Source organism: Rhopalosiphum maidis, chromosome 2 (genome assembly GCF_003676215.2).
Source record: "Rhopalosiphum maidis isolate BTI-1 chromosome 2, ASM367621v3, whole genome shotgun sequence".
NCBI lineage: Eukaryota > Metazoa > Arthropoda > Insecta > Hemiptera > Aphididae > Rhopalosiphum > Rhopalosiphum maidis.
Window position 1 is genome coordinate 72,071,301 of NC_040878.1, and position 24,772 is coordinate 72,096,072.

At 24.0% G+C, this 24,772-nt stretch overlaps 1 protein-coding gene across 2 annotated transcripts; it reads right to left on the bottom strand.

Moving 5' to 3' along the window:
* Positions 1 to 7,802: 7,802 nt before the first annotated feature.
* Positions 7,803 to 23,372, bottom strand: LOC113554081 (delta-1-pyrroline-5-carboxylate synthase). 2 transcript variants are annotated; one of them, XM_026957764.1, is made up of 14 exons: positions 23,231 to 23,372; positions 20,129 to 20,261; positions 19,869 to 20,057; positions 18,728 to 19,144; positions 18,338 to 18,553; positions 17,899 to 18,064; positions 16,749 to 16,958; positions 16,527 to 16,678; positions 14,869 to 15,006; positions 13,430 to 13,625; positions 13,235 to 13,356; positions 12,148 to 12,334; positions 11,978 to 12,073; positions 7,997 to 8,166 (listed from the first exon to the last, which is right to left on the bottom strand). In XM_026957764.1, the coding sequence occupies exons 2-14, from the start codon at positions 20,255 to 20,257 to the stop codon at positions 7,997 to 7,999; spliced, it is 2,388 nt and encodes a 795-aa protein (XP_026813565.1). In that variant the 5' UTR covers positions 20,258 to 20,261; positions 23,231 to 23,372. The 2 variants fall into 2 exon arrangements, with proteins under 2 accessions (XP_026813566.1, XP_026813565.1); XM_026957765.1 differs by lacking the exon at positions 23,231 to 23,372 and having other exon boundaries at positions 7,803 to 8,166; positions 20,129 to 20,257.
* Between the last annotated feature and the right edge of the window lie 1,400 nt (positions 23,373 to 24,772).

Genomic DNA, 24,772 nt, shown 5'->3' on the forward strand with positions numbered 1-24,772 from the left:
CACGAAAAAACCACATGCAACGATAAATAAACACCTTTATATAATATTTAATATATTAATGTAATATTTTAATATTTTTTGTAATATTCCAATTTTATTTAATTTAATATTTTACATAATTTTTTTTGTTAGTAATAAATAATAAAACTAGTAATTCAATAGTCAACAACTGTACAAAATTAATAAGTAATAAGTAATAAATAATAACGTTACACGCTACATTATATTGTACTGTGTTATTATCAATAACTCTCTTAAAATAAAATAATTAAAATGTTTTTTACCATAAAATGATTATAGTTCTTAAAAGGCCTAACTGCTGTTAGTCTATATGCAATGAGCCTGAAAACAGCAGACTGTTTGGAAAAATAATAAGTAGTTCGCAAACGGGCTACCTCATTGCAAAGAACCTAATCTTTTTGCAAAAAAAAACTAATATTTTATGCTTACGACATATATATATTCATTAAAATTTATATTTTGACAATATAATTAATTTTATCGTTTACCTAAATAAGATGTATTGTTTTAACATAGTATCAATAAATGATTCTAATAAGATAATATGATGTATCAGTCTCTATTTCTAAGTATATTTAACAATTTGTTTATATTACTTTATTTATAATACAGTAAATTAAATCACAAAAAATTGTGTTTATTATTGTATTAATAAATTATAATGATATTATTTATTATTGTTGTTAGCTTCTAAGTCGATATCAATGTACTGTAGAACGTAAATAAATTTGTGGTAAAAAAACTTATGATTAATCTAATTATTTTTTAAATGGCACTGTGCATATTAGTAAATAATAATTTAATTATTATTATTATTATTATTATTATTATTATTATTATATTATTTTTAATTATTTATTCCAATGTTTATTTAGTCATAATATTTGAATAGTACTTAAATAATTAATACATTTTTATAATTATGCTCAAAACATTTTATCAGTATTTTTAATCTATACATTTAAATTAATGTGGCATTGTAACATTGTTACTACACGTATGACATTTATTTATAAAAAAGTTAAGGTTATATGAAATGTATTTAAAAATATAAAAACTAAAACAAGTATATATATAATTACATAACATTTCAATATATAAATAAAGAGTATTTTGAACAGTGATTGAAAATTCTGGGAAACTGAAGCGAATTAGTCGTTTAGTGATGGATTAAGTACCTATACAAAATTAATTTATACTTTAAGTTCATCAATAAAATATACATTATAATCTGGATAAAATAATTTGAATTTATAAAAATATATTAAATTGAGAACTAATGGGTATCTGAAATTAAATTCTACATCAAACTAATAACCTACTGACCTAATAATAATGAATTCAATATATTATATACCAACACAGATAATTACAATTTAAATTAATATTTTTTGTAATTATTTATATTAAAATGGAAATATTTATATTATTTAAATATTTTTTATGTATTTAATTAATTTCTGAAATATCTTTGGAATAATTAGTTATTAATTATATCGTAATGGAAGTTAAACTTGTAATTAATTCAAAAGCAATAATTAATAAAAAAAAATTCAGAGTAAGTAAACTAAAATGTTTTTACTCGTTAAAAATTCATCATTGTGTTGTTGTACTATTATACATTCCGTCAATGTTCTTTAAAAGATCATAATTATTATTTGACAGATGAGGTAGACTAAAGTTTACATAGAATATGATTCCAATTTTGACAAGAAATGTCTCTGTATAAGAACTCGAATCAAAACATATTCACTATAATAAAATATAATTAAAATAAAATAAATGGTCTAAATAACAGTAAAATTGTGTAACGATAAGAATGTCAAATTGTCAAGTCTATAGGACTGTTGACTGTTGTTTTTATTGAGTGATAACTAAAAATTCGATGGTAAAATGTATGTTCAGTTGTTTAATTATTTGAAAAATATATTACTAATTTATTTGAGACTAGATCACATTATTGGTTTACCTTTCAAAACTTAAAACTACTAATACACTGTTTTTATATACATTTTACACAAATAACGTACCTAGTTCTTTTGTTAAAAATAGTAGGTACATTTTTTTTTCTAAGTATATTGATAACTCGTCTTTTTTCCACAGATCATAAAAAGTATTAATAAATTTAAATAATAAAATATGTTACACACTCGACATAATATTTTGTTAATATTTAATAGAATACAATGTTAACCAATCGATATAAAAATCTGTTATCAACGTATTAACTATATGTATAATGAAAATTTAAATGTTGATAGTTGTTAATTTAAAAATTGTATTAAAAAAAGTATATTATATATTTATCTATAAGTAATAATCTTAATAATTATTAAACATAAGTAGGTATCACTAATTAAATTTATTATACAATAGTTTTAAATAATGCTTTCAGTAATTAATTATTTTAATTAAATTAAATCAATTAATCAAAATAGTAAAACTAAATATATAGTGTATTCAAATTAGTAATTTAAGACATTATTCATAAATAATATTCCTAAAAGTATTTTTTTTTCAATTTAACTTATAATTACCTTTTTATTTAGACTAAGGAATGTTTTCAAGTACCTAAGGCTTAAGGTTGCAGATTACTGACTATAAGCATGGAATTGATTTTAATGGATTCTACCACTATAACTTCAACTAAAGCTTGAAAATAAAAAATATAGGTCGTTAATTTAAAAAAAAAAAATGCTTTTTACGATTATAGACCATTTGTAATTTTCCTTATAGTAATTGCTTGAATACTTACCTAGTAGCCTAATGTTCGAAATTCCGATATTTGTGTCCTTAACAAGTCAATACAAGCTGATTAATATTGATTAGTGTATTAGAATTTTGTAGGCTAATCTATTATTAAATTTCAAGACAAATGACAAGTAAATGAAAGCTATACTAAAGTTACTAGCATTTTAGATTTTTAGTGTAATCAAATTAACACATAGTAATAAATCGACATGATAAATCAAGTATATAGTAATACAGTAATACTATATAGGAAATACCTTATTAAGCAATAAGATTTTTGATGTGGAATTTTTAATTTAATTTATTATCGATAATTTAATTTAAAAAAAAAAATAATTAACCCGGGCACAATTGTGTGTAATAGGTTCAATCACTAGTGAAAACGTAATTATATTAATAATATTGTTTGACTAATCAATAGTACATAAAATATACCTAATATGAAAACTAAAATCTATCTCTTTATTTTTAATTTGTGATCGTATATACTAATTTATGTCACATATAGAGTATCGTAATTCCCAATACGTGTTTATTTTGTTTAAAAAGTTATTAAAACGACTCATAGAACTAGAGACTATTAAAATGTATCATTTTTCCTAGTATAGACACTAATGGAAATATATTGATGAAAGCTGGCAACCTCAAGAGCCATCATTAAAATTCGATAAAGTTAATGAGGCGTCAAATGTATTAGAAAGACAGGTCCAAGAAAAATGATTATGTACATTTTTCCAGTAAATAACGTAACTAAAAATATCCATGACATGTATTGATAAATTATATAAAAGAACCTAAAACCTTGTCAAAATGTACAATTTATAATAAATTAATAAATTATATACTATAAAAAATATAAAAATTTGTATTTGTTTGATTAACGACATTGTTTGTGAAGAAAATAATATAGAAACGAATAAACGATTAAGATATTACTCGTAGCGTATTATAATAATGTTTGTTTGTAAATTATACTAAAACATTACGGATTAAAACTTATAATAAATACATAATGAAATAAATTTAAATTAAAATTAATTTAAAATGTATGTGAGTATAAATAGCACATATCACAGCTTCAGAGGAACGTGTGTGATGTTGAATAGATAAGACGTATCAACTGAACTCGAATGCAGTAAATTACACTGTTTAACTTACATATATATTATCACATATTATTAGTACGTTTAGCGTATTCACGATTATATTTTGCAACGCCGATGATTGAAGTTTAATATAAAATAGACTGAAGTCATAAAGTGTAACAAATGACTATCCACTAACCCGTTATTATAGAACTGTACATTCGTGTAGATTAAATAATAATATAATAGCACTTCCGAAGACTTACCGGGGGTTGAGTCAAAACTATGTGCAAAGAGGCAAAGTAGACAACACTAATGATGCACGTTTCACAAACTAAATCGTTCTATTTGCGCATACGGAATGTTAAATGAGTTATACACGTTAATCCTGGTGTATAATTCTTATAGAGTTTAGTCGATTTGGATAGATACATTTTTACTGAATGGTTAGAGTAAGTAGAAGAAAAAATATAGTATAACTAAAGTAAAACGCAGATAATAATATGTAGTTTCCAAAAATATCATGTACCATAAAAATTATAAAATAATTCAATATTTTTATTTTTTCGTACATATATCTGTCTTTATAGTGGTTATTATTCTGAATATTAGTAAGTATTTATAATTTTTTTATATGGACAACAAATCAAAAAATATACCAAACATATTTAAATAATACAATATCATACAGAATTACAGAATACTCATATTACATAAGCATATCATATATGTTTATATTTAAATATAGTGATAATAGTTACGTAATAAATAAATTAACTGTTAAAAAGTTTAATGTTTCCCATTTTTTAACTTCAAACACTACCTACAAAATACAGATATTAAATAGATATTGTCATGATGCCAAATGAAACAATGTGTTCTGTGCATAGGTAAGACACGATTTTTTTGTCGTATTTCTGATATGGTATTGTTTTAAATGACAATTTTAGGGAAGTAGCTGAACTCAAAATACAAAAAAAAATAATATAATCTGCAGATAATTTGGGTCCGCTAGCTATGTTTAATAGATTTATGATAAAAACTTGGTGTTTTTCGTCCCATGTATAACTATTGTAAGTTTTTTTCGCTAACGTGTGAAGGAATAATATCAAATTAATCATTTTTGTCTTATGGCTATTGAATTGGGATAGTTGGGGATCATATACAAGAAGACTGGAAAAAAATTACGTGACGCATCATAACACTAGACTAGATAATAATATAATACCTATTATATTGTCTCTCGTGAACAAACAATTATTGATTTTTTTTTCACGAATAAAAACTACTGTTCCGGTAACATTAGGTATTTAGGTATGTGATGCATAATTAATGGGGTATATTGATTACTAACTAATTTAAGTTATTTCATGTTGCTTAGTATCGATTGATGTATAATTATTTACACATCATGGAAATGTATATGTTTTTTAATAATTTAACGCGCAGATATTTTTGACGGCCATTTCTGCAATAAGTTTTAGTGTACAGTTATTATAGACATTTGTTTTAGAAGCGCATGTAATAAACGTGATTTATTAATACTGTAAAATGTTAAAGTATAATTTTTATTTAGACTCGATGAGAAAAAAATCCGAAAGCGGATTTATGATATGGACAAACATAAAAACTTCTTAAGACAGTCAAATTTTCAAAAATCCCATTGTTTGAAATGTATGAACTTGCATAGTATATTAGTGTACACGAGGAAATATTATATAAATGGATTTAAAAATTGTTTAACGTTATGCGGAAATTCCATTTTTATATGCATTATGAAGTTCAAACGAAACTAATGAGACAAGAGCTTATAAAAATACTTATTGAAATTATTTAAATCAAAAAAATAATTTTCCTTAATCAACTGTATTGTCTTTTTAAGTATTTTTTAACAATACAAATATTATTATCGTATAATTTAGTGCAATTTATTATTGTAACATAATACTAAAGAAAAAATACAGAAATTAAGATTGACTGCAGTAATTTAATATCCTAATTTTTTATCTTAAAATAATATATAACTAACTCCGTATAAATTATATTATTCACTGTTTAAAATAGGTATATACGAGTGCATGTGCATAGGTAATAAATAATATACGTATTATTTTTTCCTACTACAATATTATGTCATAGGTTATTCATTGTTACCTAAGGTTTTATTTTTACTTATTATTATCGTTATTATTATTTTTTAATTTAATTTATTATTATTACTATAGGTAATAATTTCAGCCATCAAGTCAAACAAAATATTGTAAAAAATACATATTTTTAATTTGTTATTTGAAATAATATATTAAAGCCATTTTTATTACATTAAAAATAAAATGATTAATATCTAAAAATATTTAGTAATTACTTAAATGAAAAAATGTTACTATATTAGGTATAATTACAACATCAAGAAAAATGCTCTCTTATTAAGTAAAACAATATTCAATATTAAATTGTGTGGAATAATTATTTCATTAATTTGATTGAGAAAGTTCAACGGAAAATAATAACATAAATTTAAAATTCGTATAAATTAATATGTATGAAAATTATTTCCAGTGTAAAATATTTCAGGATATTTTATAAATATCTTGAACTTTTTTTTCGAAAGCTTATTATTTACTGTTATTATTTATATTTATTATAGACGACTATAGTAAATAGAAATAATAACAACTAAAAATATAACTTTATTTCAGTATATTATATTGTAAGTGGATTCGTGATCAGAATTTAATTTCAGTCGTTCTTAGAGCGATTTACGCTTTGGACTGATAAGATCTAAAGTTATTTAAAATGTTTTAAAGCCTTAAGATTGAAATTATAAGAACATTTCATGGGCACAGAACCAAAAGCTGTTATCTTAAAGTATTAAATTATCCAGAAGAGCAATTATAAATTTAAAACTGTAATATTGAATGATTTAATAACTGTTTAAAAGCAAATAACATGTTTTTTGAAATTTGTTTATATCAGAATAAAAATACAAAATATAATTTTAGAGCGTTTAGAACTAAACTTTTATAAATAAAAAAAAATGGAGTCTGCGATCATTTATTAGCTTATTAAAGGCTTATTAAAATTGTATATTTATATATTAATATAAGTATTTAGATACTTATTTCTATATATTTAAAATTATACGTATCTTTTAATTAATTTGAATACCTATTTAGTACTTTATTTATTTAGTTATACAATATAATAAATATTTGTATCATTATTATTATTTTTCATTCATTGTTTTTCTGAATATTTTAACTATAAATTGTTGTATGTTATTTTGCTATTAATAAACAGGAATAAATGGAATACAACTTTTTGGTTGTTGGGCTATAATAATTAATTTTGAAAACTATAAAGTTTTAAAATATATATACATTATACATAAAATAAACGCTCACCTTTGGTGTAAAAAAAAAAACAACTGATCTATAGAAAATTAAAATGTTCACGCATAAATTAATAATTTACCACACATAAAAACAAACTTTTTTTCTCAAAAAGTGCATATTTGAAACGTGAAATACAATATTATAATACTAAATTTGTAATTGTCAAGAGAGTTAATAATTCAATTACGTATAAATGATTGCGTAAAATGAAAAAGTAGACAAAAATCTTGGATTACTAAAAAAAAAAAAAATTAAAAACCTGAGATGTGCACAAAAACGCCTAAGGTTAAATTAAAACCACGCCACTGATTGAAAAAATTCTTAAGACTGTGGTTTAGAGAAAGAAGATATTTGACTTCACTTTTTTCCTAAAAATTACAATAATTTAATGATAAAATTAATATATAAACTGCGTTGTGACAAGATATTATACAATACAATAATTAAGAAAGTTGTTGCTACATAATTATATACATATTATTATGCAAACATTTAAAAATCTAATTTCTAAAAAACATAATATCAATATAAACTACCGTACACAAAAATATAGTATTGTATTATGTTTGAAATAATAAAACATAATAATAATTTATTGGCAAACCATTCCATTTGTAATGGAATGATGATGATCGGTTAATCGTCTGATTTTCAAAGTTTTCGGACGATAAACATTTTGCCCATCTTTGCGGCAATAGCATATAAGAGCTCGCACAGTTTGCGCGTCGTGTTTACGTGTGATTGCTAGTTATCGACGGGCAAGTGTTCGTGCGTGTATGTCCGGCTGCCACCTTCTGCGAACTCGGCTGCCGCGTGACCGTCGCCGTTCAGTATCCACTTGGTTGTCAGGAGTCCTTCGACGCCTACAGGACCACGTGCGTGTATTCTTGCCGTGCTGATGCCCACCTCGGCGCCTTAAATTAAAAGAAGAAATCGCATACATTAATATTATAATAATTAATAAAATATTAAAATTCTCGCGGTAAATCCACCTGCTATGATGTTAAATCGAATGCGCTTAACTATAATATCTACTAGTAAAAATATTCAACCCCTCGGCAGGGTTTTTACCAAAATAATATTATCTTATGCTAATTTTGTAGACTATCATGAAAATCAAATTTATTGTAATAGCTTTGTAAAAAATATTTGAATTTGTCATCTATAGTTTACTTGAAAATTATATTTTAGTTTTTTTTTTTTTTTTAAATTAAACTCAAAAACCCTTCATAATTAGATTTTTAAATTTTAAATAGGTACTATAAATTTTAAAATTTTAATAATATTTGATTAATTAATTCAATAATATGTAAGAAAGACGATTTCATTAAAGTTCATGAATTATAACGAATTAAAATATTTGTTTACACATTTTATCGGATAACTAGATAAATAAACAGAAAAAGCAAAAGATTAATACTTTAAACAAAAAAATAATAAAATAAAATAAAGTGATACGCATTATTAACATATAAGTCTACGTGTAGGAATGTCAAAAAATAATTACGGATACGCCGGGTATCTAATTCCCTTAGTTCTTAAGTTGTAGAAATTAAATTGTCGTAGCGTTTAACGTCTGGTCATAAGAAAATCGTATCATGTTAGGAAGTTGACAAATTGGTTAGGTTAGTTAGTTAGGTTTTTTTGGGTAGTTGTACAAATCTTTAGAAAAATAAAATACTTATGTTAATGATTTAATAAAAAATAATTAGATAATAATAAAAAAATATATTAAATGGTGCACAAAAATAATATTATGTAATACTGATAATAACTAAGAAAAATGTTATTTTTTTTCATTCAGTAAATATGCTTATTAATTATCGTTTTTAAACTCGTAATTTAATAGAATGGATTTCTAACTAAGTCTGCTAAAATCGAGAGCATATAAAAAATATTTAACTCTTACAGCTTCTAAGCAATAATTATAAATATTATTGTTTTATTTTTAAGAAAATGTATTGTTTAATCAAAAGCAACTACGCCCGCATACAAGATACAACTACTAGATTTACTATAACTTACTACATTCTACAGAATTGAACTAAATAATAAAAAAAGTCTTTTAGTTCTATACAATTTCAATGTGATTATTAATATCAACAAGTGATTCCGAATCGATATCATTATTGATTTGATTACAAAATTATACAGAAAAATGATTTCGGCAATGAATCTTAAATACTGCACGTAAAAGGTAGTCTAAACAGTAAGACACCAATAAATTGTCTACACGAAATAAATGGAAACCTTGTTTGTATATCAGAGCTATATTTTTTTAATTTGTTTTTTTTTTTTTTTTGTGTCAACACAAAGTACTTGTGTTATAATATTTTATTTAATGAAATTTCAATAAAAGCTTTTTTCAAATATAAAATGTTTAATATTTTAAACGTTATAATAAAAAATATGATACTTCACAAATAAAGTATTCATCTATCTGTTGAACTGTAATTCTTTTAAATGTGTTGTATTATAAGTACATTTGTAACTTCTGTGTTTTTTTCCCATGCAAAAATATTTTTTCTTCGATAAGAATAATTTCGTTTTCTGTTTTATAATATATCGTTTTAGAATAATTATTTTTATTTTTATGAACATAACAAAATTTTTTTTTTTTTGATTGATTTTATTATTTAATCAATAACTGACGGTTTTTAAAGTAAATGGACATTATTTAAATACATAGTATACAAATTGAAAAACATATTGTAGTTAAATTATGTACTTCTATCTATACAATTTTTACTTTTTGTAATTTTTATAGTTGAATAACATCCATACACGAGACACTCCACACAATCTGTAACGTATCGCCCGATAAACATATAAATATTAATATTATATTGCATACAGCATAATATGACGGATTTACGTAATGCGCTATTTATCGTTTATATGTTTACAAAATATCCCTAAGCTACACGCATCGTATACAAATATACGACTGTACAATACACATGCAATGTATATATTATTACGCATAATACATTTACATTTGAAAACTTTAGCTTTATAAACGTTTTGTGGAATTGTTAATAATTCTTAACCCCGTGATCCGTAGGGGGTTCAAAAATCTAAAAAAAATATACAAATATTGAAAACGGACAATAAGATAAAAATAAAAATAAAAACTTAATAATTTCACGAAAAGTAAAATATACCAATTTTTATAAATGCAATAATAAATTCAATTTTCTCGAGGGACTTTTATCGGTCCCAGGGTATATCTTCCATACAGTATATTTTGTTTTTTTAAATCTTCCAAAACACTATAAATACGAAATCCCGATTTTCAGGATGACTGCAATTTGCAAACATTTATTTTATCAAACAGTTTCTTTATTTTATTTGAATTTTTTTAAACTTCTTACACATTTGAATAAAGTTACGTAATACCAAAGAATCACCTAATTAATCTATAATATTATACTTTTACATACATTAAAAATGAAATATATATTTATAAGATAAATTAGTATTTTGCTACGGACACTGAAAAAGTAATTTTTAAAAAAATCATATTTAACAATCGAGCTGAAATACAAAAATTAACCGATAAATTATTGTTATCTATGTGATTTGTGTACTTTATAACTAAATAAACCCTGACTTTTAATTTTATTATAAATAACATAATATTAAACTTTAAATTAAATAATAAAATGCATTTCCCGTATATATTATTTGTAATTTTTATTTTTTTTCTTACTATTTATTTATTTATTTATTTATTTTTGATGGTATAATATTTTTACATCGAATACATTTAAATGATAATATTATTTTTAATAAAAACATAGGAGCTTACTATTATAGTTGTCGTTACTCATTTTTAAAGTATTATGATTTAAAATACCATATTTATTATCAATAATAAGATAGACAAATAAAATATTCAAAATAAATACTATGAAGTTATTAAAGATTCCACTAAAAAATCAATCTGAAAGTCCTAATAAATTTAACATAAGAGAAAATGTAAACCGCGTGTTTGAACTAATTTAATTTACTATGACATTATACCAATTGTAACCACGTATTTTATTGTTTTTTTTAATATTTCTTTGACACTAACAAAGAGAACAAACTGTTTAAAGATATGTCGTCATTTTAATGGTCTATTTGAGGGATTGACACTGTTTCAGGTCTGTAACACATCCTATACTTATATCTTTTGTACAAACTTAAAAATGTTTTCAAACGTGAGCTTTTCTTACTAGATCTTCTACACACTCGTTTTTAGAAATATAATGAAACCCTTTCTAACAAAGTTACTGTTTGACAAATTCTACTAAGAGGAATGTTATTTGAACAACCAAAACCCTTTTTAATCTATTACGCTAAGGCATCGCTTCAGCGTCCATCAACATAATTGTTTTTTCATTGAATCAAAAAAATCCCGCATTGTGTAATAATATCATTGACAATTTATTGGTCTTCACATCATTGTTAAATATGTGGCTTCGGGTTTTAAGTTAATTTAATTATTATTAAATTTAGTTTTTTATACAATATAACAATTTTTACTACATTTATATAACCTCAATAATGGGTAAATATAATATATTATACAATAATATATTTTTTATTTTAGTAAAACAAGTATGATAAAAATGTATGCTTAAAATTCAAATTAAATTAAAATATAGTTTTATCTACGTTTATACTTTAGTTATTAAATTGTATTTTTCAAAAAATAATGAAATTCAAAACAACACTTACCTAAACCGAATCTAAATCCATCTGCAAACCTTGAACTAGCATTATGGAAAACACAGGCACTATCAACATCTCTTTGGAATTTCTTAGCGGCATCGTCTAATTATCAAAAAAATATTTGTTATTAGTCATTACTATTTATAGTTAATTAATATAAATATTCTGAAACATACCGTTTTCAGTAATTATAACTTCTGTATGACCACTTCCATATGTATGTATATGATTGATAGCAGAGTCCAGTCCAGAGACCAATTCAATAGCACAAGCCAGTTCACCGTATTCGTGTTTTAGGGATTTAGCTTGAGGTGGCCCAAACGTTAAACGAGATGATAATTTTGGACCAGAAAAAAGCTGTACCTGTAAAATAACAAAATGGGTATCATATAATAAATCTCTAAAATAAATCTTATAAAAATGTATAATTTTTACCTGACCTGAGTAGTAGTTTTAAATTAAAATTGTTTTATTATTTACTAACGTGTTGTTAACAATTCAAACGAGCATAAATGAATATTTTAATGAATACATAATTTATTAAGCATTTTAATATATGTTATATATTTCATAAATTATACTATCTTTGAGTTCATAGAATAAAAAAAAAATTATTAAAATATATTATAATCTAAAACCTATAAATAGCTAATACTTAAGGAAATAAACAACACTAAATAATAATAAAAAAATTTTAAACATTAATAAATAGGTGGATATAAAAATTAACTGTAGTAAATAAATTAGTTTAAAATATGACTTTAAATAATGTGTATACAATTTTCACTTGAAAAATTAAAAAATATATAAAATACTATTGATTAAAACATGTTTAAATAATATAAAAATAACAACTATTTTTTGGTAGAGTTAATAGTCGAAATATGTGTATAAATATAATTATTAATTTATGTTATAAACACACATAACACTGTACATTATTTAATATTTTAATTTAATAGAAATCTAAGTGGAAGTGTTTAAGTTTTTTAAACATTTATTGAAAATTATATAAATTAGACTATTAATATTCTAATTATTCTAAAATACACTTATTCAATATCTTACCATAATATCTATACTTTTTAAGATATCATACAAAAATATTATTTTTTATATTGTTATTATTATACTATTTCCTAATCGTGTTGATTTTAATATAATGAAATACAATCCATACAAAATATATAATACGTTATTGTATGTCTATCATATAATATAATCATTTAAACTACAAGGATTAAATTATTATTTTACACTTACATTCTCTCTCTTTAACATATCACAGACTTCATTAAAGAACGGTGATGTAAATAAATCTTCGTGGATTAGGAGGGTTTCCATAGCGTTACATGCGGCTGGGTAATCACACTTAGAATCACGAACTAAAATTGTATACATTTAATTTTAAATATAATTGTTGTTAACATAAAATAATTCATAGAAAAAACCACTTACTAATAGTCAGAGCTTTATCCAGGTTGGCATCCTTGTCCACGTATACGTGGCATATTCCTTCAGCGTGCCCTAAAACGGGGATGTGTGCACTCTGATCCTGAATACTACGGACCAAGTCACTGGATCCGCGGGGAATAATAAGATCAATGTGGTTCTCCATTGATAATAAATCGCTGATTTCTTCTCGGGTCGATACCTATTTCATATAAATGATTAGCAACATTACACGAAAAAAGTTAATTACTATTACGATTTACAATAGTTTATTCCCGTCGCAAAAGTTATAAATAATATGTTGAAATGTATGACGAATACATTAACTTATAATTATTAAAAAATAATAAATTATGTATTTATGTATTTATGTATAAGATAATCTTAACTATTCTGAAGAATTATACATAAATACACTATATTTTGAATTATTTTTAATCGGCTTTATTTTACTTAAATATATTAATTCCGTTATTAGTATGCACGACTTTTTTATTTACCCTTAATCTGTATTTCTATTTCAAACTTTTATTTAGCTGACTTATTAGATATAATATTATTCCTAGTTGAAATTTTTTTATTATCTATATTTTATATATATTTTTTAAGTTTTCTAAATAATTTACACTGTTGATATTAGGTACAAGCTCGATAAAAAAAAAAATGTCTTATAACCATTTTTCTCAAACCAAAACCAAATCTACTTCAAAATATTATTTGTCATGTTTAGAATTGAAAAATGTCAATGTCAAAACTTGGTTTGTGAGTTTCAAAACATTACTTGAGTACGTGGAATTTCAATTCCTTAAATCTGAAATAAGCAAAGTAAACAAGCTTTCGCAAACTTTCATGTTTGACTGATTTGTTGAAGGTTATTAATTATTAATAAGTGTTTACCAAATACTTGCTTCAGATGAATTGTGTGATTATTACGACTCGTTAGAAAACTAGATTATTTTATATTCTAAATATAATGTGTTTTAAAATTTCATATAATATTCCGACTATTAAAAAAAAAAATAGGCGCATGTAGTGTAAAACAAAGAAAATTAAATTATAAAATAATATGTTTAGTGTCTATTTTTATAATTTGATTGTAAATATCAGTACATTGTGATAAATTTAATACCTAACCAAAGATTTTCAAATATCATATTATGTGTAGGTATTTATATGAACTCAATTTTATTCGTAAAATACATGTGGAAAATATGTATAACATAATAATTATAAAATAACAACAAATGTTGAATCTGTTGGAAAAAATGACCTCAGTTATAAACAGCCCACTAAAACGATTGAATAAGTGACCCACACCACTATTTGCCCCAATGACTTCTTCTATATTATTAAGTTTTACTAAATTCACAAAAGTCCATTTCGGTATACTATTAGTCATATTTTCCGTAGTGACATGTCAAGAAACACAACTGTGAATAATTTACCAACGATATGGCGTCCTGGGCACCGACTGTGGCCAATGCTTCTTTGACTACATCCATGAGTGCTTTGTTACTATGCGACGCCTCTTTGCCTCCTTTCAATAAAAGTCCATTTGCCGAACTCAACGCCAAAGCAGCTACCTGTGGGACCACAAAAGTCATTCATAATAAGATTTTACATTATTCGAATGTGTAACACACAAATGAGGTTGCAACATTATATAATATATTATTATTGTTTAGTGCTCTAAAATTTACACATTAGCCATTAAACGCAAGACACCCATACATCGCCCTACTTAGTGTGAGCAAGAGAAGAAGCTTATTATTCTTATTACAATAACATATTTTATACAGCCGTTCATAATACGCAGTAAAGTATTAAATAATACCTCGTTTTCGAGAAATTCATAATTTTAGGTTAAACTTGTAAAAAGTATCGTAAAATTCAATACTAAACATTCAAAAGGCTTATATGTAATATATAATATTATGTAATGTGTAAATTTGAAATAAATATTTTTAAAAAATAAAAGATGTCATTGATTTCAATAAATATTCAAAAACAAAAGAAAATATAATATATAAATACATTCATTCTATGTGAAATATGAACAATTGAAAATTGAAAATTGAAAATACAAACTTATATAAATAATATATATATACCAATACATATGGATGTTTGACCTTTTCCATTGGGATTTTTTCATTAATTAATCTTCCTCCGTCGTTTGAATCTGTCATATTTTATTTTATGTTGTGAGAAAAACACATAAAAATATGTATTTTTATTTATAAAAACATAATACCCGAATAACCTTATTGTCGTGTTGGTAACAATTACGTTATATACAGAGGGATGTGAAACTCGTCATTGAATAATAACTAAATATTTTTTTTATGTTAAAATAGATTTTTAATGATTACCAGAAATTTTAAGGGCTTACTAGTGTTAAAAAAAATGCATACAAACGAATTCACCTTTTTTTTTAAACATAACTTTTTCTCTTCAAATATAGTTGAATCTTAAGTCGTGAAAAATCATGTTGAAATTTGAAGGTAACACAAATATCGTATAGAAAATAACTAAGCTAATGAATCAATTCATACTATATGTATACATATAAATACAAAATATTGAAAAATATGTTTCTTAAAAGCTGATTTGAATATTGGTTATAAAATTAATTTTCTTCGAAACAGTTTAGCAACTAATACAAAATAAAAATCAAATAAGATTTCTTTACTTAGCTAAACTTGTGTTTAATATAATTTATATGGATTTTTATAAGATTTTTTATTTTTATAAATCATCAACATTTGTTATAAAATAATATTTCATCACAACTTGCATTTAAACCAACTTTAATTTATTAAGCTGTATTTGATAACGCTAAAAGCATTTAACAAGAAATTTATCTTATTCTTCACTTTACGTTTATATTATTTTATTTATAATATGTTTTTATCATATTTTTTTATGTTAATTGTATCTACTCTATTTATTATGCAAAATTAAGCATTATTATTGTAGGTTTTCTATTTTGTTAGAATAAAAATAAACGAAAACGACATGGATAATATTTATCTCTCTCTCTCTCTCTTTCACACACGCACATTATATAATATTGTTGTTCTTAAACTTTAAATATATTTACCTGAGGCAAACAGTCAGGTCGAGATTCAAAAATGACAAGAAGAACACCAATGGGAACTGTGACTTGAGTTAAATTTAAATTTTCTGAAATCTTAGTTCTCTTTAATACCTTACCAACATTTGTGTGACTAGTTTCGGCAATTTGTCTAAGGCCTGCAATAATATTTATTAATTTTAATAATATATATTATGTTATTATATTTTACTGTGAAATAAATCTTACCTGTGGCCAGACTCTTAAGTTTAGCCGGTGTCAAAGATAATCGGCTGATCAAAGGAGCAGCTGTTCCTTCCTTGGTAGCTATCGCTATATCTTTTTCATTGGCGTCCAAAATAGTTGCCTGTTTACTTATTAACAATTCAGCTAATGCATATATTGCACTCGCACGATCTACAGCTGGTAACTTTTGTAAGACACGACTTCCATAACGTGCTATAGAATCAATAAATCATATAAATATATTTTAACTGTAATATAATTTAATCGTGCAATTGTATAGTGTGATATTTATAAGACAAAATAAATATTTATGTTTCATAATCTCATTCCAACTTTTGAATACCATGTATAATCTGATTAGTTTCACGCACTACTCCCTTTACTCATCTATTCCTAAACGCCTCATATTTCGATTACCCGCTGACTTTTCTAGAATTCCGCACTCATGGATATCAAATATTTTGTGTATAACACTATTTAAATAAGATAACATTGTTTTTATACCATGTTATATAAAATAATAATAATATAGGTAATATTCTAAATTAAAACATAAACATTGTAAGTTGATACTTCGATTTTTATTGCTACCTATTTATATATAACTGCAGCTCTAATAATGCTTAATTAATGAAAGAAATATTTTTGAACATAAAACTATCACGTATAGTAAGTGGAATATCAATTTATTTATTTTATCATCTACTACTGAGAAATCACTAGGATATAAATTAATATACTTTATACTTTTTATGCCTATCGAAGCAAATTCAAAATTGATAGGTGATAATCGATTCTCCTAGATATAGTTATACTCTATTTATTTACTGTTAATTTAATAAGATGCTTAGACACAAAAATATTCACTCAATGATTTGGACGGTAATTAGATAAAACTTAATATTAGCATAAAAAGTAATTCAATAATTTTATTATACCATTTCATTATTCTGATAACTATTTATCATCAAAATATAAAGTGGGTAGGGTAAGTTAATACAAAATAATATAACATGTAATTAAATCTTAAAAACTGCTACTTAACGGTTAGCAGTTACCATATATAGCTTATAGTCAAATATAAAGCTTAATATCGTATAAATTAAATTAATAATAAATTATTTTTTCTGTTTGAGAAAAAAATTGAACGTACCATTTTCAGCTAGTGTTTCAACTGGAGTGGTATTAGCAGTTGGAGCATTGGTGAAAAATGTGCCAATTTTTCTACCAGCCATAATAGACTTAATAGCTTTTTCTTGCATACCATTACAGATAACTACAGAAACTCCTCTATTTAACGCCCACGTGGCCGCTTGTACCTAAAATGATAATTCGCGTGACTCATTATTTACAAATAGACTGTTTAAATTTAATGATCAGACTAATGGTTTCCCCTTCAAATAATGTAAACTGTAAACAAATCATATATTCCATGCATAATTAATATTATATAAAATATTGTTATCCCTCTACTATAAACAAACGGAACTAATTAAACCAATAATAATTAACGTTGTAAAATCAATTATTGTATACTTTGGCCTATATGGTTATTAAATGTTTTTAAAGTGATTTAAATGAAGTCAATTCACCTTGGAATCCATGCCCCCTGTACCCACAGTTGACTTTTTGCCGAACTGTATTATGTCCACCATATCGCTGTTGTATGTCCAAATCATTTTTGCCCCTTCCTGTTTTGGCGGTCGTGTAAAGATACCGTCTACGTCCGACATTAAAATGAGTAAGTCTGCGCTAACTTCGGCAGCTAACATAGCAGCCAAACTATCATTATCCTTGATGCTGATAACCTATAAAAAAAAAATTGTTGAACACAAATAGCTATTATTGTATTAAGTCTAATAATAGCTTGTGTAATGCGAATTTTAAACATTGATGATAACTGCATAATTTTCTAAACACGAGTATTAATTAATATATCTACTACATTATAATAGTTGTTTAAACATTTATAATTCACCGACCTTCTTTCCTTTAGATTTAATGAGGTCGTCGTCCTGTGGCGGTGGTGTCACTGCGTCATTTGTATTGATAATAGGCACAATATTCATACTGATAAGTTCTGACAACGTGCTGAATAGGTTTTTCCGTGTCTCGTCGTTATAGAAATCAGGCTTAGTAACTAAAACCTGAGCGATCTTAACACCATATTGTGAAAACATGGCATCGTACAAAGACATAAGACCAGATTGACCCACAGCCGCAGCTGCTCTAGCCTTCAGCAATGTTCTAACATCTTTTCTAGCATGGTCGTTAGCCGATAGTGTCTCTCGCATACTCAACGACATTAATAATTCGTGGGTTAACTTTTGTTTCCCAAATGCGACTGCTCCACTGGTAACCATAATACATTCACGACCCTCCAGGTGACACTCGGCTACCTAAAAACGTATTTTATAATTTTATTTTTTATGCAAACATTTGTTTGTTGTTAATATCGTTTATTTTTTAATAGATTTGTTCAAAAAAAAAAAATTAATAAATAAAAATTTCAAACACTATTACTTTTAGCTTATTCAAATTTTAAAATTATAATAATATACATTTTTAAGAAAAATTGTTTAATACATTTGAAATCAAATCATCAATATTTTGGGTTTTAAAAAAATCGAAGGAAATAAAGTACTATAAAATATAATATAATAAATCAACAAGACCGGAAATCGAAGTACTATTATAGTTGTCAAATAAGGTAACTATAAAAATTAATTACTAAAATACCTTTTCTTGCTATAATACAATTGCAATTTACAATAATAATTGAACAACAATAAGTTATTATACAATTTAATAATATACAACACTAAACTTATAAATTGTTTTAATTAATATCGTGATGCCATTTGTATTATAAGTACCACATAACTATTAACATTGAATTGAATCTAACTATAATTAATATTTTAAGTTAATTTTCAATATTATTTGTTATTAAAAAACAATTTTTTTTACCACATACTTGCTTATTTTTAAAATTGATTAAGTATAAATTAAAAAAATATATATCGTAAAGTATTATTTGTAATACAATTTACTAATAAAATAAGTTTAGCTACATTCCCATCGACTTCATAAGACGATTACTTATCAATCTCCAATACTTACTTGTTCAACAATTGATGCTAACCGGCCAAGGGCAATTCCGTGTTCATCTTCTCTCGTGATTACGGCACTACCCAATTTTACTACCAGTCGTCTTGCATACTTTAATTGTGATCTATCTGAAAACGAGGATCCATTTACTGATTGCGAATCAGCTGATTGTAATGCTCGTTTCAGGTCCAATTGCATACTCTAAAATGACCAGATAACAATAAATCAAATATAACAATAATTTTTGACAAATTTGTCATAAAATTATTTACAGATAATTGGCTATAAGATCTCCTTACACCACATTGTCGAATGGTGGATGGGTATGCTCTCAAACATCTACAAACCCGAATACTATTATACATAACTGCCATCCTACGATGTTGACGTCCCAAAATCATGATGCTACATACGAAAAAGAAAATATGTTACTTATAAACTATGCATTAAAATATAATATAAATAATCAGCAAATACATCTTACTGATGAGGTGAATTTACTTAAAATGTATGAATATTTTTTTAATTTTAATAAAATTAAATTACAATGTAATTAACGTAATAACTTTTATTAAGGTATCGATTTATACTAATACAAAGCTTTTCATACCACTATATACGACTATATAACGTTAATTGTTAATTAAAAAATAATAATCGAAGTTCTTCATTATTTAAATAAAAAATACAAATATACCAATTATTTTAAATAATTGTAAGTAAAATTTACCGAACATTTTTTTACAAATAGATTTCTAATATAGAACTCTGCTACGAACATACCTGGTCTTACAATTTATTATTTTTTCAAAAATTAAATATTAAAAACATAATTTTAACCTTTAACGTCTAATTGTCTAATATTACATAATATACAACAATAGGTTCCAAGGATATTTCTATAAAATTAAAAAAAAATAATTCGTACAATTAATGCCATAATATTTTCATATAAATTCTGAAATATAATAATAAAAACATACTATACTTATAGATAAATTAAGTGTTTCTTTAAAGACAATATACTATCGTACTTTTATAAATTACGAAAATTTAAATATTTATACCCCATATTATTATTTATACCATTTGTAGTAGTGTAATATTAAACAACTGAAAAATAAATATATCAAATAAATTATTCATAACAACATTTAACAATAAAAATTACCTATATTTTATTTATTAAGATATTATATAATGAAATAAATATATTGTAATCTTTAAAAGTTATCAAATCAAACAACATGCATCGTACCTAAGTTTAAGGTCAATTATAAAATAATATCTATTTCCTTGCTATACGAATTTAGATTTGCAACAAATTAAAACCATATCAAATATACTAAAAAACGAGTATGTCGTAATCGTATATACTCGAGAATAACAATTAAATCACTATCTATTTTGGAGGATTCTTTAGATTGTTTTCGGAGGATAACAAAATATGTTTAAGTTTTCTAGAAGACATATCATACTCATCAACTTGTTGGATTGATGAATAATATAATACTATTCCCGGTTTTCAAAATATGTCTTCATAGATTATAACACATATCCCTTACAGAACTACTTGACAGACTAACAAATTGTTCGCTTAAGCATGTAGATAAATTTAAAGGAGTCAAAATAAATTCAGCTAAAATAATTTTCTGAATTGTATTCGAACGATTACCAGCTAATTGTAAACAAGAAATTTTAATTTTTTTATATTTTGTTTTTTTTTTTTTTAATGAAATCATACACAGTAATAAATAACAAAAATAATTAATTACTAATTAATATTACGTAGAAACTTTTAAAAATAGTAAAAAAAAATAAATAAATAAAACACTAAGTATCAAGAGTATCAAGATCTTTGTCAAATACGGCTATATAATGTAAAACCAATTTATATCAAAAATATTTTCTTAGATACAGATATAATAATCGTTTATTATATACAAGATATTTTCGAAAAAAAATTAACTTCAGTACCTAAATAAATGCGTACATGATATCATCAATTATTTACATTTTTAAAGTTATTTTATAGGTACTAAATTAATTATGCACAACATAGAGATGTATAACTGTTTAATATTTAAAATATTATACTCAGTAAAGTTTTTTTTTTAAATTAAAAAATAATAATAATAATTACTGGGTTATAAAATAAATTCATGTGCAATTTATCAAAAAAATAATTAAAACAATAAATTATAGCAGTGATATTTTGTAGGTTACGATTATATTATTTTTAAATTCAAAATCAACACTCATCAAATTTAATGAGACAATAAAATTATGTCTACGTCAATCTATTAGGTAAGCTTTATTTTATTTATGATATATAAATTATAATACAATGTACATTGTACACTTGTAAACATATTAAAGTTGCGTTTGAGTACTGAATTAATACACTTTCCTACTTTTTATAGCACAAATTATTTGCTGTTAACTAAGACAGTAATTTGTAAACTATTACAACAAACATCAATTTTTTCATAAAATAGAATATGGTTGATTTTAATTTGAATTACAGTTATTTAATTAGAAATCGTGAACTAATTTACAATTGGAATCCCATGTTGTAATGTAACAAAAAAGTGTCTATCGTCTACTATATTCATTTCCGTATTATTGAGTTTGTAATGTGTAATATACAAACTGCATAAACTGTTATATATTGTTGGTTCAAAATAAAACTACATAATATTATGTGCACAATTTAATATTCACAGATCTGAAAACTTTTGATTTTAACTGAACAAAATATCTATTGCCACTATAAAATGTATTACCACATACAATTGAGGTGATATTTATTAATAAACAATACGTTTTATTGACAGTAATATGATCTTATAGATAAGTCAATTTTTAATAGTTTTGTTTTTTTAACATGAAGTCTTGATCAATAGCGTTTTCAACTTAACTTGTCCAAGAAGAGTATTATTGTAAATTATATTATCAATTTAATGAAAAGTTAAATATAAATTATGAAACTTAATAAGTTGCAATTCAAAGAAATGAGTCTTTATTTTTGTGATGATCAAATCGATTAAGAGTCCGTTAATGCTGTACTAAAGCTCAAGTACAATATTAAATGTAACGATAGCAGTTGAAGCGAATGAAAATAATAATAAAAAATGTATCTTGTCAATAACGCCGATGGTCCTACATGCTTTGTTTTTCGATTTAAAGTCATATGTGTTTGTTTAATTTGTAAAATATTTATGTCATTTTTACTTGAATTACCTATTATTACATCAATGATCGAAATAAAATCAGTTGAATATTATGTTTTTCAAATTTTATATAAGCGTTATAAAATACTAAAATTTATAAATTAGCAGTGTATATATTAATTATATTTTGTACGAACTAACCTGAACGAGATGTTGAAGTGGCCGGAATGGTAGCTTGATAGTCTATACGTTACTGATTTGCCTACTCTTACGTTGTGAGTCTAGCTAATGTTTATAATTGAACCCTGGACACTTTACTATCAGAATTACAGATAATAACAACAATTCCTCCTCACCTTTGCCGTATTTCTTGTTTCTTATCATTTCTTGTTTTGGTTGGACTTTATTTTCTCATTTGATCGAATTTGGTAAGAAATCAATATAAATACATAATATTGATTAACATAAACTAATAGATACGATTAATAAATAATATATATGTACTTTTGTTTGAAACAGGCCACTTTAATGCAAGGTCGGTGCTCCGATATTGCAAAATTATACGACTACTCCTTCCCTGGATTACACATTTCACAACACGATTCAGGTACAAAACTTCGTTTCCTTTAAAGATAATAATTGCTTCTTATCAAACATCATGTATTATTATATACGCATTTTTTGTTCTTCAATATTAAATACTTTAAAAAATTTATTATTATCCATTTAACTACACAAAGTATGAATTGTATGTTAAAAATTATTCTCAAATGACATATTTTAAATTAATCATCACATTATATCGACATTTTTTCCGTGATTTTATTTATCTATTATCAAATGTCCCGTCATTCAATTTTTTTCAAAATATATGTAAATTATATCAATGAATCGTTATTTAAATTTTAAATCACTTTATCTTATTGTCTTTTATTTTTTGTTATCATAAAATGATATTTAGTTACGTGGAAAAAAAATATACCTAGTATGATTATTTATAATACTAACTATTAAGTACCTTAAATAAAATTCAAATAAATTTATCAATTTTGACATGGATATTACAATTGATTGTTTTATATATTTTTTATTTTTTCAAGCACGAAAATATATCATAATAAATATGTAACTATATGTTTTTATTCCCGTTATGATATTATGGTATATATATATCAATGACCTATCGACACATTTTCATAACACAAAAATATTCAATCAATAATATAAAAACATTAACCTATAATTATTATAAACACGTAATTAATAATAATAACAAGTAAGCTATGATCAATATTTATTATTGTTTTTTATATATAATATATTAAATTAGTTATTAGGTGCTTAGAAAAAAAAACTCTAAACAAGTTTACTATGCATAATAGAAGATTCGTAAACCTTTTTATCACACCCTATTTTAGATTTTAAATGAAAGCAAACTTGTAACTATTTGGTTTACAATAATATAATATTTGTGTATTGGTTAACACATGATATATTTTTGAACATGTAAAAACTTGTTTTCAGATTATTTTCATTTATTGGAAAATAAATACGGATTAAAGAAAAAATAGTGTTTGAGTTAATACTTATACAATTTCTTAATTTAAAATTAACAAAAATAAATTAAAAATAATTGTTAAGTATAAGCAATATTTATTTTCATTCATAAAAACTTATTGATCATTTAAAAACAATATAAATTATACTTTCAGGTATATAAGGAAACATTCTACATTTAAATTA